General features: G+C 56.4%; 1 protein-coding gene across 3 annotated transcripts in view; it reads left to right on the top strand.

Moving 5' to 3' along the window:
- Window positions 1-9433: 9433 nt before the first annotated feature.
- ONECUT2 (one cut homeobox 2) overlaps window positions 9434-16546 on the top strand; it is a 54268-nt gene continuing 47155 nt past the window's right edge. For 2 of the 3 annotated variants that reach the window (XR_007921442.3, XM_051851187.3), the window contains exon 1: window positions 9514-11564. Coding sequence is in view for 2 of the 3 variants with exons in the window: in XM_051851187.3 (XP_051707147.1) it covers window positions 10337-11564 (1228 nt within the window). In the remaining variant the exon portion in view is untranslated. Of the gene's footprint in view, window positions 11565-14302; window positions 15615-16546 lie in introns of those variants that run through there. The other variant, XM_089305091.1, reaches the window with a different exon arrangement.

Below are 16546 nucleotides of genomic sequence, written 5' to 3'. Positions count from 1 at the left end.
GAAATTAACTCACTCATCAGAAAGACCTCATTTGGTTAAAAAGAACCCATAGCACCTCAGATGTTAGGCATGGGAGGGACCCTGGAGGGCACCCAGAGGAGGAGCTGGGGGATCTTCATCACCCTGGACAATGACAGGATCAGGACTGGAAGGCAGCCCCTGTCTCCCTTGACTCTGAGATTAAGACAGAGTCTCCCCTAAACCAGTCATCCCCAGCTGCCCCCGACCAACACCTTACCACACCAAAAATAAGAAGCACAAAACAGCAGGGGGGCAAATTTAGCCTTTTGCTTTGAGATGGGATCTAAATAATTATTGGATTTTTTATTGTTTTTTTTTCTTTATAGAAAAAGAGCAAGTATTAATACCACCTTACTAAACCTCAAGATCCATCAGATCAGCGACCACATCTGATTTGTTCGATTTGTTCGCTGTCCTGTCCCCAGCATTGAAAAATAGACCTCTGATGATACTGTTCATTTGTTTATTTTTTTGCTGTCTGCTTTCCAAACACCCTTCAGATTTGGGGGTGACTCCCTACAGTGCACAGAAGAGGTAGGATGTAGACCCCTCCCCACTTTTCACTCACTGAACTAGGACGCAGGTACATGCCCCGGGAGAGGCTGCCCATAAGCTGGCACTTCCGAAGGCAACATCAAAGGCCAGGAATAGCATGGAGTTACTCTGCAGCAGCAGGAGAGGACACAGACCGGGCAACAGGGCATCCGTGAAGGCTTCTGAACCAGCTACTTCCCGGCATGCCCTTGGTTGTTTCTTCAGATTCTCTCTTGGTTCCTGTATGTCCTGCCCCTCACATCTGTGAGCTATCTGGTGTCTTCCATATTGAAAACAAAGTTCTGTTTTACTTAAGAGAGTCTAATACAGCTTCTGTTGCTTGCAACCAAAAACTCTGATAGGCACATAACAGACACTTGAATATTTCTTAAATGAGAAAATAAATTAATGAATCAATTTATTGTCATAATTCTGTACTTTACAATTTCCAAACAACTCTCATATTCTGATTTTTGACCTGGTTACTGCCCCATTTAGATTCTATTTGTTATATTTAACAGAGCAAGCTCTTCTCCAGGCAGGAGTCAAGTAAAAGCAAAAAGTTGTAAAATCTAAATAGGCTTCAACATCATTTCCCCAAGAATGCTGAGCTCTCACAGTGTCAGAGACTGCTGTAAGCAATGAGAAAACCCTAAAAAGAAAGCTATGATCTGGGGAGTAAGAGCTAGGAAACATAGGACATGAAAGAGTTTAAGATTTTTTTTTCCACAAAGCAAATTAGATATGCAAATAGCCTCAAAGAAGACACCCAGAAGTGGCAAGCGAAACTTCAAGTATGAGCTGCCTTCTCCAGGTGCAGGGGCTGGGCCGGTCCAGGCATTAAGGAAACAGCATCTGCAAAGGTGAGGAGCATGCACCTTCAATACACAAAACCCTTTGCTTTAATCACACCACCGCTCTGGCTAACCAAGGGGGAGTTCCTTGGCCTTGGCCTAAAACTGTACCCACCTCACCTCTTACCCCTTCCCCCCCAAAAAAATAAATGAAAAATTTACAGACTCTAAATATTTGTTTCAGAATGGCCCTAAGAATCTCACCATTTTGTTACCAATTTATGTGGATAATATAATGTGACATAGTGCATTCTGTTTGGTTTATGTGGACACTGTGGAGTCCCCAGAATAGGTTTCCCAAACTGGGAAAATGCTACCAAATCCATTAAGTATCTCAGTAGGCAAGAGAGGGCAGTCACTTTGTGTTCAGGGACCTCCTCTCAGCCCCACGGATGGCACTTGTGATGATGGGGCGCCCAGGTCCCACCTGTACTCTGTAACTGGTATCTGGGGGGCCAGGGCTTCACTCTTCACTCTCTCCAGAAGAAAGTCTGAAGATCACATTTCAGCACAAACAGGAGAGAGAGAAAGAGAAAGAGAAAGAGAGAGAGAGAGAGAGAGAGGGAAGGGAACAGTGGGAATAAGGCGCTTCCTTCTTTGATGCTTTTTTTTTTTTTGCTCTACACAGCCTGTGCATTTCCTGCATAACCTGTTATTCCTATAAAATTTAGTGAAAATATATTTCACAGTATAATGGAACCCACGTGACTTTGAGAAGAGGACATAACATGTTTATCCCTCTGGCTCTCAGGGCTTCTCTCAAAAAGACGCAACAACAACAAAACAGAGGACCTTTGGTGTCCTGGACACCTCAGATGCCAACTCATCTGGTGTCGCCCGTGAAGCTCTAACCATTGAGCCTTCTTTTGTGTGCATCCTCCATACCCGTGAGCCCGGCTGTTTTGCGTGTGACACGCAGCCATTCCCGAGCAGGTCCTGGGGCAGAGGAGATGGAAATCAGGCGCCCTATTGCCCTTGGGGCTCCCAGAGGCACCCAACCTGCGGATCCCACCCAGGAGTCCATGGCTCTGCTGGGCCAGGGCCCCTCAGCCTCCAGGATCCTGGCGACGGGCCGCGGGAACCCCCGGTGCCACATTTTCCCCTCACCCCCCACCCCGGCCGGCCCCCCAGGGAACCTCTCTCACCACCGTCCTCCTCTTGGCCTCCAGCCCCTCTTGATCTGCAGCCCCTCGAGCACCCGCACAATCCCAAGCCCGGCCCGGCGGGCCTGGAGCGAGAAGAAGAGCCGAGTCCCCAAGGTCCGACCCGGTTGTTGCGCACAGTCCTGGCCGAGGGCACCCATGGATCCAGCCGCCCCTCCTCAGCTCCCCGCACCCTGCGACCTCCCCCGCCCCCACTCGGCAGGGGAATCAATGGTGGCCGCTGATTTTCCACGGCAATCGCAGCTGTCTAATTCATCAGTGAATAATTAAATCAGGGGCAGCCAGGCCTGCTGGAAACGTGGGGTCTCCCCTCCCGGGCCCCACCCGGGTGTCAGTGGGGAGCTGCTCCAGCGGACAGGGCACAGGCCTGGTCCCTGTGCCGAGGCCGGGAGGCCGCGCTCCCACCGCTCAAGAGAAGCCGAGACCCAGGTGCGGGGAGCCGGCCGGGAGGGCGCGCGCGGGGCCGGTGGGGCACCAGCCCAGGCCCGGCCCCCGGCCAGCCCTGTGCCTTCATTTAGGTGCAGGTCCGCATCACGGCCTCGAGCCCGGGGGCCGCGCGTGGACAGCTCTTGGCATTCGATCCCGCACCCTCCTTGCGCCCACTTCGCGAAGGTAGAGGGAGTCTACCCTCGGGAGGCGATTGCCTTTGAGGAAGATGGAGAGGAGCCGAGAGAAGCGCCTAGAAACCGCATTGATTTAGACATCAATCCTGCCCGGCTCCCTCCGCCTCCCGAGCCGCTGGGCCGCGCCGCCCCCTCACCAGGACGCGGCTCGGCGCGGGCCCCGGGGCCGGCGAGGGGAGCCGCTCGCAGCCTCCCGAGACCGCGGCCTCGACGCCCGCACCCGGGCGGCTGCAACCTCGCTACCCCGAGGCCAACAGGTCTCCCCCGGCCCTTTCCGAGCCGGCCAAGCCGCCCGCACGGCTCGCTCGACCCCGGCGGCGGGACGCCCTCGGCGCTCGGATTCTGCTAGCGCCGGCGGCCGGGCCCGCGGAGCCCCGCGCTGCCGCGGCGCCGGTTCGCCCGGGCCGCGAGAACCGAGTCCGCTCCTGCAACGAAGCGGCCTCCTCCGAACCCCACCGTCCTCCAGAGTTGCTTTCTCTTACGCGTTTGCAAGCAAAACAATTCAGAATTCCTAAAGGGCCACGGGCACAGTTTTCCAGGTGTTAAGAGGCTCCTGAAATACTCGAATGAGCTCTGTTATTTTTTTATCTTGTTATCCTGAAGGATCAGCTCGGATTTCTTCGCTTCTTTCATTTCTTCGGGAGCTGAGAGTCAAGGAATCTAAAATAAATACTCTGCGATTCTTTTTTTTCAAAACTGATTCGAATAATTATTTTAAAACTTCCCTGTTGGTTTTGTTAATTTTCAAATAAAAACATTGTCTCTAGAAGTTGGAAATATTTTTCAAGTTTAAAATCCAGCCAACTCTTACTTCTAAGTATTCTATTAAATTTTTTTCTCGCGGTAGGCAGACAATTGAAATGTATATAAAGGTATTTAAACGCTCCCGTTTTCATCGAGAGAGAAAGTGGTAGCTTTAGTAGTAATATCTGAATAACACCGACTCCTCAATCAGAAAACTATGATTTCCAGAGGAAACAAACGGTGGTTTTTGGAAGGTCATAAATTTTAAAAAGCGCCGCCCGTGCTCAGTGTCCAGGGCGACTTGAAAACAATTCCACTTTCGGGAGTTAAATTTGTCCTTTTTTTTTTTTTTTTTTTTTTTTTTTTAACAATCAACTGCAACTTTTGCCTTCCTTTGCAAAGGATGACAAAAAGATTTCACGCGCAACTTGGCCTGAACAAAGGGGCCTGGCGCCGGCTCCTTTTGCGGGGTGACGGCCGGCCGGGAGGGGGAATTTATTTTGAGCGCACTGGAGTTGTGCTTTTGGAAACTCCTCGGGTGCAAATGCAATCTGCACAAACCTCGCGGCTAAGGCGCCAGGGACTGGGGTGGGGTGGGGTCGGGAGGACAGTGGCCAAGGAGCGCCAAGTCGGCCAAGGGAAAAATTCGCCTTCCTTCTCAGGCTAACAAGTTGCTTATTTAAAATGCAATGCTCTTTTGAAGAAATATCCCCATTCTCCCCTCCTTCCCCAGAGAAACCCAGAGGTACTGGCAGACTCTCTCTTTTGAACTACATTTCCCCCAAGGAGGAAGATTCGTCCTCCTATCAGTTCCCACGAAAACAGCTCGGGAGTCCGGGAAGCAAGAAAGAGTCTGCGGTGGGCCCCGAATCCTGGCAAGTGAGGGCCCTGCCCGGGCCCCGCAGTCCCGGCACCCAGGCCCGGGGACAGCAGACCACGACCACGTCCAGGTCCGAGACCCGGGCACCAAGTGCCACCCAGACAAATCCCGCAAGGGTAGGGGGGAGGGCTCGGGTCAGGGAAGGGGCAGAAGTGAAGCGCGTGCGGGTGTGTGTTTTAGGGGACATGGAACCCAAACAGTCCCCTCCTTGTAGGGGGTTGAGGGTGGGGGTGGAGACGGACGGCCGACCCAGATCCTGTCCCGCTTACAAAACCAGGCAGGTGTGCGCACCAGCAGCTTCGCTCGGGGTCGGGCCGCGGCTGCCCGTCCACACCCCCGCCCCTGACACGGGCGCAAACGTTCTGTTGGATGGGGGTCTCCTCCTCCTCTCGGTCTTTCGATCCTACCCACTCCCTGCGTCCTAACTACTGCGGAAATTGTGGGTTTTGCTCTCCTAAGCCCAACTCATAAGGCGCTGGGCTTGGGGCTCCGGAGGAGCCTTCGCGCGGCGGGCAGGGCTCCTGTAGCTTCATGTCCCTCGCCCCCGGCTGTGGGAAGACCCACAGACCCCAGCTCTCTCCCTCTCTCCGGGCCCCCGAACGGCGTGTCTTCTGTCAAGCTCAAAGTTAGGGGCAGACTCCCCCGCGAATCCGCCAGCCTGGCGTTGCGGATTTCCCTAAGACCGACCGACGGGGCGGAGGAGGGAGACTGACTAGGGTCCCCTCGCTCTGAGTACTCAGAAAACCAAACAAAATGTAAAGGGGGAAACACAACTTTGCCAGGTGCACCGGGGAACCTGCGGAGCGTCAGGGAATTTCCGGGCTGCGAGGCCGGAGGCGGTCAGGGGCGCTGGGCTTCGGGCTTACTTTCCTGCTGCCAGCGCTCCGCCAGCCCAGCTTCCAGACGGAAGAAAATTGAAGCTAATGGAGATATCAAACAGAGCCACAACTCCTAAGGCTCTTGCCGCCGCAAACACCCCGCGTCCATCTTCACGGAGCACAGAGTCGTGCGGGGTCTGCATTGCCAGAGGCTCGGGAGAAAAGGGGGGGAAACTCCACGCCCTCAGAAGGAAGCCTCTGTTACCACGACTCTTATTTGTGGATAACAACACGAGCGGTTCCCTCTCCTCTCAAAATTCCCCCACAAGATGGAAACAGCATTTGTCGTCCGATTCATACAAATGCTTGAGGCCTTTCTGGAAAACCATTACCATTCAATGGCTAGAAAATTGCTCTCTTTCCTTTACAAAAAAAGAAGAAGAAAAGGCGCGGCGGCAGCCACAACAGACAACAAAAACTTTCTCCTGCATGATCCTCCGCAGCAGAACGACAAAGAAACGGTATTGACTTACCCCCGAACCACGAGGTGTTTGACAAGGGGGCACTTTTTTTGAAGATTTCTGTTCGGGGAGCTACACAGACAGCTGCAATTCATAGGCGCTGATTGCCAGAAACGCTATGGATTGGCATGGGGTGTGCAGCTCACAGATCCTGATCAATACCCCCACACTCACACGCCAGATGGTTTGGGGAAGGGCAAAAATAAAATAGTCCAAATCAACCCACCATTATGTCTTTTTGTATTGCTCTGATAAACCTAGTGGTAGCGCAAATGTGTTCTGCTCAACACAAAATCTGGAGGGATTCTGAGCATTATGGTAGAAATAAGAAGCATCCCCCCCATACCGCCCCCCAATTTGGGCTGTGATTACTGTTGTTTAGTAAAAACAAAGCTGTTGGCACCTTATCCAGATTGGGTTCACTTGGGGTCTGTTTATTTTTTTGTCAATAATTTATGGAGTCTCGGTTTTAACTGAATTCTCTCTCTCTCTCTCTCTCTCTCTCTCTCTCTCTCTCTCTCCCAGCCTAAAAATATTTTCATGTGAAAAACATGTGTGAAAACCTGATAGTAAATATTTCCAGTCTTTTCCTGCAGTTGCTAACTGGAGTTCTGAATTTTTTTTCTCTTACAGAGCAATAGCCTGTGTTTGTTGCCGAAGTTGTATTTTATTTACAGGCGTCTTTTGACTCTTTGAAGTTTGTGATCTTGAAGAAAAATCTACCTGTGGGTGTGACATGCTAAGAAATGGACATCCTGGTCTGGCTATGTTCTTGGCACAACTGCTTGGACAGGCTCTAAGAGAGGAACTGGCATTTAGGAGACCACCTTTCTAGAGGGTCTAATTGTAAGTCAACTGCTAGGGGAAGGGAGAGGGAGGATGGAAGTGTAACTTCCAAACAAAAAACAAAATTCTGAGTCGCAGAACTTCTGTGAGTTGAGTACGGGTGCTAAGCAAGTAGCATTTAAAAAGCAACTCTTTTTTTTAATTTTTAAAAATAGTTATAAAGAAACAGCAGAGATTTCTAAACATATTTGAAAATTTCATTAGTATTGATAGTCAAAATTAACTTGAGGTAGAAAATAAGTATTTTTTCCTTTTTAGAAATAGAGAGAAAAGAGCATCCAACCTGTATTCAGTTTTTAAAAAAAAGTAAAAAGAAAGAAAAAAATTAGGGTACTGACCAAACAACACATTCATTTCCCTTTTTAAATGGGTTTTGGGGATGAAACATAAACCCTCAAACCAAAGTCAGAAAAATAACGTGGAAAAATCTGCCTTAATCTAGTCCAATGAAATTATATACAAAGAAGCCAATACGGCTTCATGATTTCCCTGAGATCGCTGATATTGATCGAGAGAGGGGGAGGGAGGAAGGAAGGGAGCAAGGCTGCGAGAAAATGGAGCTCACCTTTCTGCTCCCAGGCACATCGCAATGCAATTCCCAGGAGCAGATTTATCTTGGTGGCCTGGTAAATGAGTTTATCATTTTGAAAAATTATTTAAATGGCAATTTATGTACTTAGCTTTCAGTACGGAGACGGCGCCAACCTGGGGGGTGGGGGTCACCAGCTATTCCTTGAGGCTGAAGCTTGGGCAACAGAGGCTGCCTTCAGTGCTGGAGTACAACAGACCAACTCCTTCCCAGCCCTGCCCCTCTCCTGCGGCATCTCAGTCCCTGAGCACTTGTGGACCAAAAGCAGGCTGCATGTGTGTGGACTTTTGTTGCACTCGCTGTGCGTTTCCAACATTAACTGGTGCACACCATCCCAAGTGTCCAGCTGCCATACATAAAGCAGGGAGTGGGAAGGATTCAGCAGGAGGTGGCTCAGGGGAGAGGAGAACCCAAGAAACAGAAGACAAGGGGGTTATTTCACCTGTCCCCTGTTATGGCACTCAAGATGGGAGCAGCTAGAAAAGTATGTCTGCCTAAGCAAGGGGATCTGCTGCTTTCTTATCCAGGCTTTGATATCACCAAGACGACACCGTTTTGAAAGACTAATTGGCAACATATTGGCCGGGGCTCCTTAAGGCTGATCTGTGAATAAGGTCACTGTCCATTCGTGTGACAGAATGGTGTGGGAGATTTCCCCTTTCCGTATCTTGAAGAGAGAAGAGGGCAGCGGAAAAGGTCACTGAGACTAAGAACTGCTTTCCAAATGAATTAAACCTTGGCTCCAGTGCCACGAAGGCTCATACAGTATTCCAGGCGGGGTCCTTGTTTTCTTATCAAGTTTTCTCTAACAGCTGGAAGTGGTTGGAGGGGGCTGTCTTAAGGAGACCCCCTGCTCTTCTTTTGACAGCTGATCAAAAGAAAATAGGTCACGCTTCTCAAACTTATGTCCACCCTGTCCTTAATTACTGTCTCTTTAAACAAAAGCAACATCTGCGCAACCTCAGCCAGCTTGAATCTTCGGAGGCAAACAGAGAGCAACCTGCTTTGGAAAAATCGGCTACTTTCTAGGCTTTCAATGCGGGGAGTTGGCCTCTCTGGCTGTCTTCCACTTCCCCTGCACCTGACACGGGCCTCGGAAAATTCCATGTCCTCTCGGCCCCCAGCCCAACCTGAGTTGGCCAAACGACGGAAATTATAGCAAGACCAAGGGGCACTTGTAAACGCTAAGGCTTGGGAGCGCTATCCAGCTGGTGGGGCTCTGATGTTGGAGAAACGAGGTTTAAATACGCAGATGTCAGCGGGGGCTCCAGGGTCCTCCACCCACCGCAGAAACCCCAGGCGTTCCTCTCCCGGGATTCGAGAGAAACAGTGTGTGTGCCTCCGTGCGCGTACATGTGGGTGTGTGAGCATATGCCTGCATGTGTGTGTGCGCGCGCGCCTGTGTGTGCATGTGAGAGCATGTGTTTGGATGGGGGGTTATCCTGAGCCTGTGTGTGAGCGCCCGCGGTGTCTGTTAGGGGAAGGATACCGGACTAGTGTCCTATTTGGTTTGCTTGCTCTCTGCCCCCCGCTGAAGTTTGCTGGCCATGGACGTGGGCCACCCTGCTCACCCCCACCCCTCCGGCTCCTACACGCCCCTCTGCTTTCCAAATGGCTAATGAAGTAAATACTTGGTCCCCTTGAAATTGTAGCTCCCGAAATTCTAATTTTATTTTTGCAATCTAACGGGGCCCTTCTGAAGCCTCATAACTGGGAGATTTATGGGCTCGCCGGATAATTAAGTGATGTTATTGTGTTAACTTTGCATGCATTATGCGCCCGCGCCGCCCGCGGTCGGGCCGCCACTGGAGTTCCCTTCGCCGCCCCACAGATTATGCACGCCCTGGTCCCGGGAACCTACGGTGCATTAGAATACATTAGCGCTTGCATTTTAAAAGGCTGAACTCCCGGCTCCCCGCGAGGGACTCTCGGGAGGCGGCTTGCAGGGAGGCGTGCGTTTGTTTCTGCACCCGCGAGCGGCGGAGTCTCCTCCTCCCGGCCGGTCAGGCTGAAGAAGAGCTTTGAGGTGAGAGGAAGGGGACTGAGCACTGCCCCTTTCCCCAGACCGCAGCTGCCCCGGGGGCCGCGGGGCTGCGTCGTTCGCATAATCCCCCTGCCTCGCCCGCACTCCAGCCGCCCTCTGCCCGCCGCCCCTCCCCTCCCTCTCTCCCTCCCTCCCTCTTTCCCTCTCCTTGACGTTTGATTCCAGTAGCAGAGGAGGAAAAAAAGGCACCGAGCCGTCAGCCAAACATGAAACGCGCGTCCCCGCCCCCTCGCGGCCACTGGCAGCTACGCGCAAAGGGCCCGCCCCCCGGGGCAGCTGCGGCTGCGGAATGGCTGCTCGCCGCGCCAGTCCAGCACAGCCCCGCCCCGGGCCCGGGAGGGTAGGTTGGCTGCCCCGGCGAGCGGCAGAGCCCTTCTGGACAGCTCCCGCTCACCCAAACAGAAGACGTCGGCGCCGGAGCGGGCTCGGACATGGCGAGGCAGCGCGCCGGCCCGAGCGGCGGGGCCCGGTGATCCCTCCCTCCCTCCCCGCCCCCTCCCCTCTCCCGCACGCACGCCCCGGCCGCCCCCACCCCGCCCCCACCCGGGCGCGCCCGCCCGCAGCCGGGGCGCACCCCGCGCGCACGCCCGCTCCACAAGCTCCGCACTCCGCGCCCGCGGCCGAGCCCCGCCACGCGCGCCTCGCCAGCCCGCCGGCCGCCCCCGCCGCCCCCGCCGCCCCCGGGCCCCGATGGACTGAATGAAGGCTGCCTACACCGCCTATCGATGCCTCACCAAAGACCTAGAAGGCTGCGCCATGAACCCGGAGCTGACAATGGAAAGTCTGGGCACTTTGCACGGGCCGGCCGGCGGCGGCAGCGGCGGGGGCGGCGGCGGGGGCGGCGGGGGCGGCGGCGGGGCCCCGGGGCATGAACAGGAGCTGCTGGCCAGCCCCAGCCCCCACCACGCGGGCCGCGGCGCCGCGGGCTCGCTGCGGGGCCCGCCGCCGCCCACGGCGCACCAAGAGCTGGGCACGGCGGCGGCTGCGGCGGCAGCGGCGGCGTCGCGCTCGGCCATGGTCACCAGCATGGCCTCGATCCTGGACGGCGGCGACTACCGGCCCGAGCTCTCCATCCCGCTGCACCACGCCATGAGCATGTCCTGCGACTCGTCCCCGCCGGGCATGGGCATGAGCAACACCTATACCACGCTGACGCCGCTGCAGCCGCTGCCGCCCATCTCCACCGTGTCCGACAAGTTCCACCACCCGCACCCGCACCACCACCCGCACCACCACCACCACCACCACCACCAGCGCCTGTCGGGCAACGTCAGCGGCAGCTTCACCCTCATGCGCGACGAGCGCGGGCTCCCGGCCATGAACAACCTCTACAGTCCCTACAAGGAGATGCCGGGCATGAGCCAGAGTCTGTCCCCGCTGGCCGCCACGCCGCTGGGCAACGGGCTGGGCGGCCTCCACAACGCGCAGCAGAGTCTGCCCAACTACGGCCCTCCAGGCCACGACAAAATGCTCAGCCCCAACTTCGACGCGCACCACACTGCCATGCTGACGCGCGGGGAGCAGCACCTGTCCCGAGGCCTGGGCACCCCGCCCGCGGCCATGATGTCGCACCTCAACGGCCTGCACCACCCGGGCCACGCTCAGTCGCACGGGCCGGTGCTGGCGCCCAGCCGCGAGCGCCCGCCCTCCTCGTCGTCGGGCTCGCAGGTGGCTACTTCGGGCCAGCTGGAGGAGATCAACACCAAAGAGGTGGCGCAGCGCATCACGGCCGAGCTGAAGCGCTATAGCATCCCGCAGGCCATCTTCGCGCAGAGAGTGCTGTGCCGGTCTCAGGGGACTCTCTCCGACCTGCTCCGCAATCCAAAACCGTGGAGTAAACTCAAATCTGGCAGGGAGACCTTCCGCAGGATGTGGAAGTGGCTGCAGGAGCCGGAGTTCCAGCGCATGTCCGCCTTGCGCCTGGCAGGTGAGCCCTTGGGGCAGCGGGGCTGGGCTGCCGGGAGGGCTCCTAGGAGCCGGAGCAGACCTACTGGCCCCGTCTCTTTTCCCGGTGCCTTTCTGCTTTACCCTGTGCGCTTCCGTTGTGTTCTTTTATTTCTTCTTCCATTTCTCTTTCTCCTTTTTCACTTCTCCCGGTTCCTGTCCTCTCTTTTCTTCTCTTCCCCTCTCCCTGTCCCTGAGCTTTCATGAACCGACAACCCCCCCCCCCCTCATTCTCCAACCTTTGGCCTCCCTCTGACCTCTTCGAGCAGCGGGAGGCGGGAGAGGGGTGCGCGGTGCCTGCTGGAAGCCCCTGTCTTTCCAGCACTCACAGAAACCAGGAACTGCCCTGATTCAAAACCTGTGCACTTGAACTCTTTTTAGACCGCACATTGGCGTTCTCCAGGCTGCCCAATCTCCCTACGTGGCGGTAGCTGAGATGCTCTGTTCTTGAGAAGACAGAGCTCTCCCTCTCCCGACCACACCACACCACATCAGACAAACTTCTTTGGTCTTTAGCGAGCGGCACTGCCTTGCCCGCCTGGGGGGCTAGCGGCTGGGATACAGCGCCGCGTCCGGAACCCAACTCCGGCTTTGGCTTTGGCGCAGAGAGTTTCTGACCGGGCTTGACGGTGAGAGCGGGCTGTGGCTAGCGCCGGCGTCACTGCCTACATCAAGGGGAGGGTGTAAAGGCGAAGGTTGGGACTGTCTAGTTCACCGCTTTAGAAAGACTGGGGAGAAGAGGCAGTGGAGAGCTCGCTGCCTCGCTGGCTGGTCACCCTAACCGCGCTCCCAGCGTCTGCTAAGGTATGCCGGGTTTCCTGGAGAGGCCAGGCGCTCGCAGAAAAAGGTGCTGGGAAATTAAGATGCAGATTAGTTAATTAATGCATCCCGGCCGCGGGCTACAGGCTCCGCCTTTGCATTAAGCGGGCTCTGATTGTGCGCTGAGCCCCGCGGCAGGGAAGGCGGGCGGACCGCGGAAGGGGACGGGTCCACGCGCCGGCTACATTGTTCTGGAGCGGTCTCGGCTCTTTGTGCCTCCTCTAGTGGCCGAGCCGCGAGGTACAGCCCTCTATTGTTCTAGGAGCACAGAAATCTCCTGTGTGGGCGGCGGGTGCAGGAGCGAGAGCGAAAGACGCAGCAGAGGCTGAGACTGGCACGCAGTTGCGCGCTTTTGTGCGCAAAGACCCCGCGCCGCGCGTGTGGCTACTGCGCTGCTTGTGGACTGGGCCAGGGGCCCAGCGGGGCAGTGTGCAGGCCCCCTGAAGGGGACGACACACAACACTCTACTGGCAGCCGAGGTTGGCGGCTTCTCTTGGACTGAGGGGATTTCTCGAGATCTGCGGGCTATAGGACAAACCGATTCGTGGTAGCGTCGATTTGCATAGCGCGGATAATGAGACGCGCGCGGTTCCGAGCCCGCCGGGCAAGGCAAATTCCGGAGCTAAGAGCTCAGGCTCCCTCTCGCGCTCCCCTGGGCTTTCCTCGGCACAGCTGCGCACGGCTTGTGGGGTGCACGCGACCAACGCCTGCCAGGGCTGGGGGATGTGACAGGCAGCCGTTTTCCCCCGGGTTCGGGGAGGGGGCGTTTCCGCTCTGACAGCCTCCTCCTTAGATCCCAACCTGCCACTCAATAGTCGTCCCTCAGTGTTGACCTAAGAAAGTAACGAAAACCAGCTTTCTCCCCACCAAGATCGGTGGACTCTGGACACTGTTGGGCGAATTTAGAAATCGACATTCTTTTTCTTTCTTTATTTTAATCTTCATCTTCTACCATTTTCTCTTGGTTTCCGGCAAAGATAAAGCCGTACGTGGAAAGCAGCGGTGGGGGATGGACCCAAGCCTGGCTGACGGGTCTGGACGTGGTCCCACCCCCTTGTCGTGTAGCCCCGGCAGGCCCCGGGCCTTCTCCGGCCGGCCTCCTGGGCACTGAGAGCCAGAAGGAACTTGGCAGCTGGTCCAGGGGGTACCGTTCACAGCAGGGTGACAGCTGTTCCACGCTGGCCGAGCTCGGAGCGCTGCCGCCCCCTCACGCCTGTCGCGCAAAGGACACGGTGTTGTAAAAACACTTGTGCCTCCTGCCTGAGCAGGGCTGGAAGCTATGTGGAAAGTAATGCTGGAGTGATTGCCCCCCCCGCCCCCCCCCCCCGGCTCCTCAACTCCACCTGCACCAGCGGCTGGCCCGGGCAGGGCATGGCCAGAGCTGCCTGCTTCTGGGCGGAACAGCGCAGGAGCCGTCTCGGCTGGACACCGCCGCCTCCCCTAGCGAGTGCGAAATGTCTGCTGCCGACCCTGCCTGGCTCAAGCATTCAAATGTGTCTGTTTTATTACCGCAGGTTGAAAAGGGACGAGAGCTTTAGCCTTTTTTATCTGGCCATTCTATCAGCAACTACAAGTGTGTTGAGTGGTTATTATTACAGAGGAGGCCTTTCAGTTTGGGGTCAGTAGATCAGTCTCTTCAGACACGGGCACAGAAGCGAGGCTGCTAAGTAGGTATTATGTGCTCAGGAGCGCTCGGGGCCAGCAGCGAATGGAGAAGAGGGGGCCTTCTTCGCCAAGAGATCGCTCGCTCGCTCGGAATCCCCGCCGGGACGCCTTGGAGGGCCCAGGCCATAGCGACCTGGGGGTTACACAAGCCCGCGAGTCGGCCAGGCCCGCCCCGCTTCCCGCACTCAGGGCTCCCAGACCAGGCCCTTTTCTTTCTGTTCACCTGTCCCCTTATAGCTTTCCGTTTCCGTTCACGCTGGGCCCACTCGGGTCCTGCCGGAAGGCCCAACAGACGGGTTTGAGCCAGCCAGCATGAAGATGTCTAATTTGGTCAGCGCCTGCAAACCTCGCCATCGGAGCAAGTGCGGTGCGTCACCAAGGCACAGCCCAGCCAGGGAAGGAACTTCCGGAGGAAAGAAGCAGACAGACGTCGGGGAAGCGCAGACTGCCCCAGCGTTAGATTTCAAGATTAATGACCTCCAAATGCGCGGCGGCGCACGCGGAAAGAGTGGCCAGGACGGCGAGTGGTGCAAGTGCGCAGGGTCAGGCCAGCTAGGCGTTGAGGTCCTGATGCCGGCTCCCACGGGGCGGTTTTTATTAACCTGGCAGCAGGCAGAGAGGACAGAGCCCTGCGATTTTGAGCACGCACGCGTTCGGCTTTGAACGCAGGCGGCCTCCGAACCAAGCACAAACTCCTGCACCGAGGCACTGAGTGAACCCAGGCATGAACTGACGTGCGCCTCGCGGAGGGAGAGCCAGGCCTCGGTTTCTTCCAACGCCCGGAAGCCACAGCTGAGCACCCCCGACTACTTGCCCTGCCTACATTTCCGCCTCCAGTGAGCCTCGCTCCTTCTGCGAGCAGTCCCCGCCCCGTACAGACTCACGGACCTCTCCAGGCTGCAGCTCCCAGCAGCCGATTCTGTTAAGGTGGCCGAAAGCCCTTAGCCAACCCGCCAAGATGTCGCCCTGGCCCAGCTGACACCCGCAGCACGACCAGGCCAGGGCTCAACGTGGCTCCTGCCACGGCACCACGTGTGTCCCTGTCTCTGGCTGCGCCGCGGCGGTCCTCAGGGAACGCGTGCAGCCGCGCGTCTCGGAAGCGGCGAGGCTGGGAGGAGACCTCCCTCGCGGCGGACGCCTCCTCTCCCCTCCCCTCCCGCTGCCTAGCTCCCGGCCCAGGCCCCCTCTGCAGTCAATTTAGTTCCTCCCAGCCCGGGAGGCCGAATGCAACCCACGCCGGCGTGGAACAAATATTTTCTGCCGCTGGCAAGGCGGATTAATAATTGGAAAGCTCTTTCGCGTCCTTGTTAAGACCCAGGTGCCGGGAGAACACCTTCTAACCCGCATGAAGGTTGGTGGGAGCCAGCCGAGGCGGCGGAACACGGCGGAGGGGCGTGAACCCGACGCGAGAAGCGGCCCAGGCCTCCCGGCGCCCTGGACGCGAGAAGCGGCCCATTTATTTTTATTCCAGGCTTTCCACCGTGTGGTTATGTCACTTTCTCAAACAAATGTGTATATGGAGGGAGATCGATGCTGATAATGTTTAGAAGATTAAAAGAGCATTAATGCTGGCAACAATAACGCAAACGTGTGGACCCAGATTTCATTGATCTGGAACATGATCCGGCGCGTTTCCAGTAAGCCCGACGGCGCGCTCTTCCCAGCAGAGCGCTCGCCAGCGCCCAGGCTCCCCGCGCGGCTGCGGCACTGGGCGGTCCTGGAGGCGGACCGCAGCTCCTCCCCCGCGCAGCTCCGGCCCGCCTCTTCTTCCCTGGGGTTTTCTCCTTCTCTCGCAGGGCTCCCTGCCGTCTGCCCCAGTCCCTGGGCGCTCGTACTGCTGTTCTGTGCCCTCCCGGAGGGCTCCTCGGCGTGGCGAGGACCGACATTCCAGTCTTCCCAGCTCTCCTGTCCTTAGCTGTCACCGCGGGGTCCGAGTAGCCCGAACCTGGTCCAAGGAGGCCCTGGGCAACGTCTATTTTTCTTTTTCTTTTCTTTCTTTCTTTTTTTTTTTTTTTTCCATCGAAACCATTCTGGAAAGCCCCGAGTTTCGAAATTCGGTCTCGATATGTGCGAGCGACCAGGCCCAAGTCTGGAAATGAGGTGGCAAAAGCTGCTTGCTAACCGCACAGCTTAATGATCCGTGGATCCGCTCCGGAGTCCCACGCGTGACTCTTCACGCAGGTGCCTTTAGTTGACTGACTAAAAGCGGTCCCACTAACAAAAGCTGGGCTTTACCCCTCAGAATGGCCATGTCTGCCCTGGGCTACCAGGATGGAGCAGGGAAGATTCTTGCGTCCTACCTCGGCTGGAGAAGGAAGGTAGGAAGAGCTCTAGAATCCCACGGCTCTCCCTTCCCACCCCTCTCCATGTCCCCGAGGAGGTGAAGGCCACAGGCCCACCCTAGGTGGGGAGATTTTTCTCTGAGACTGTGCTCTTACACCTGCTACCCACTCATGGCTGTGCTTCTGGAAGAAATACTAA

The sequence above is a fragment of the Oryctolagus cuniculus genome, chromosome 10 (genome assembly GCF_051225735.1).
Source record: "Oryctolagus cuniculus isolate XC-2025 breed Fujian yellow rabbit chromosome 10, ASM5122573v1, whole genome shotgun sequence".
Taxonomy (NCBI): domain Eukaryota; kingdom Metazoa; phylum Chordata; class Mammalia; order Lagomorpha; family Leporidae; genus Oryctolagus; species Oryctolagus cuniculus.
The sequence above is the reverse complement of the archived record's forward strand: the minus strand, read 5'-3'. Positions and strand labels throughout refer to the sequence as shown.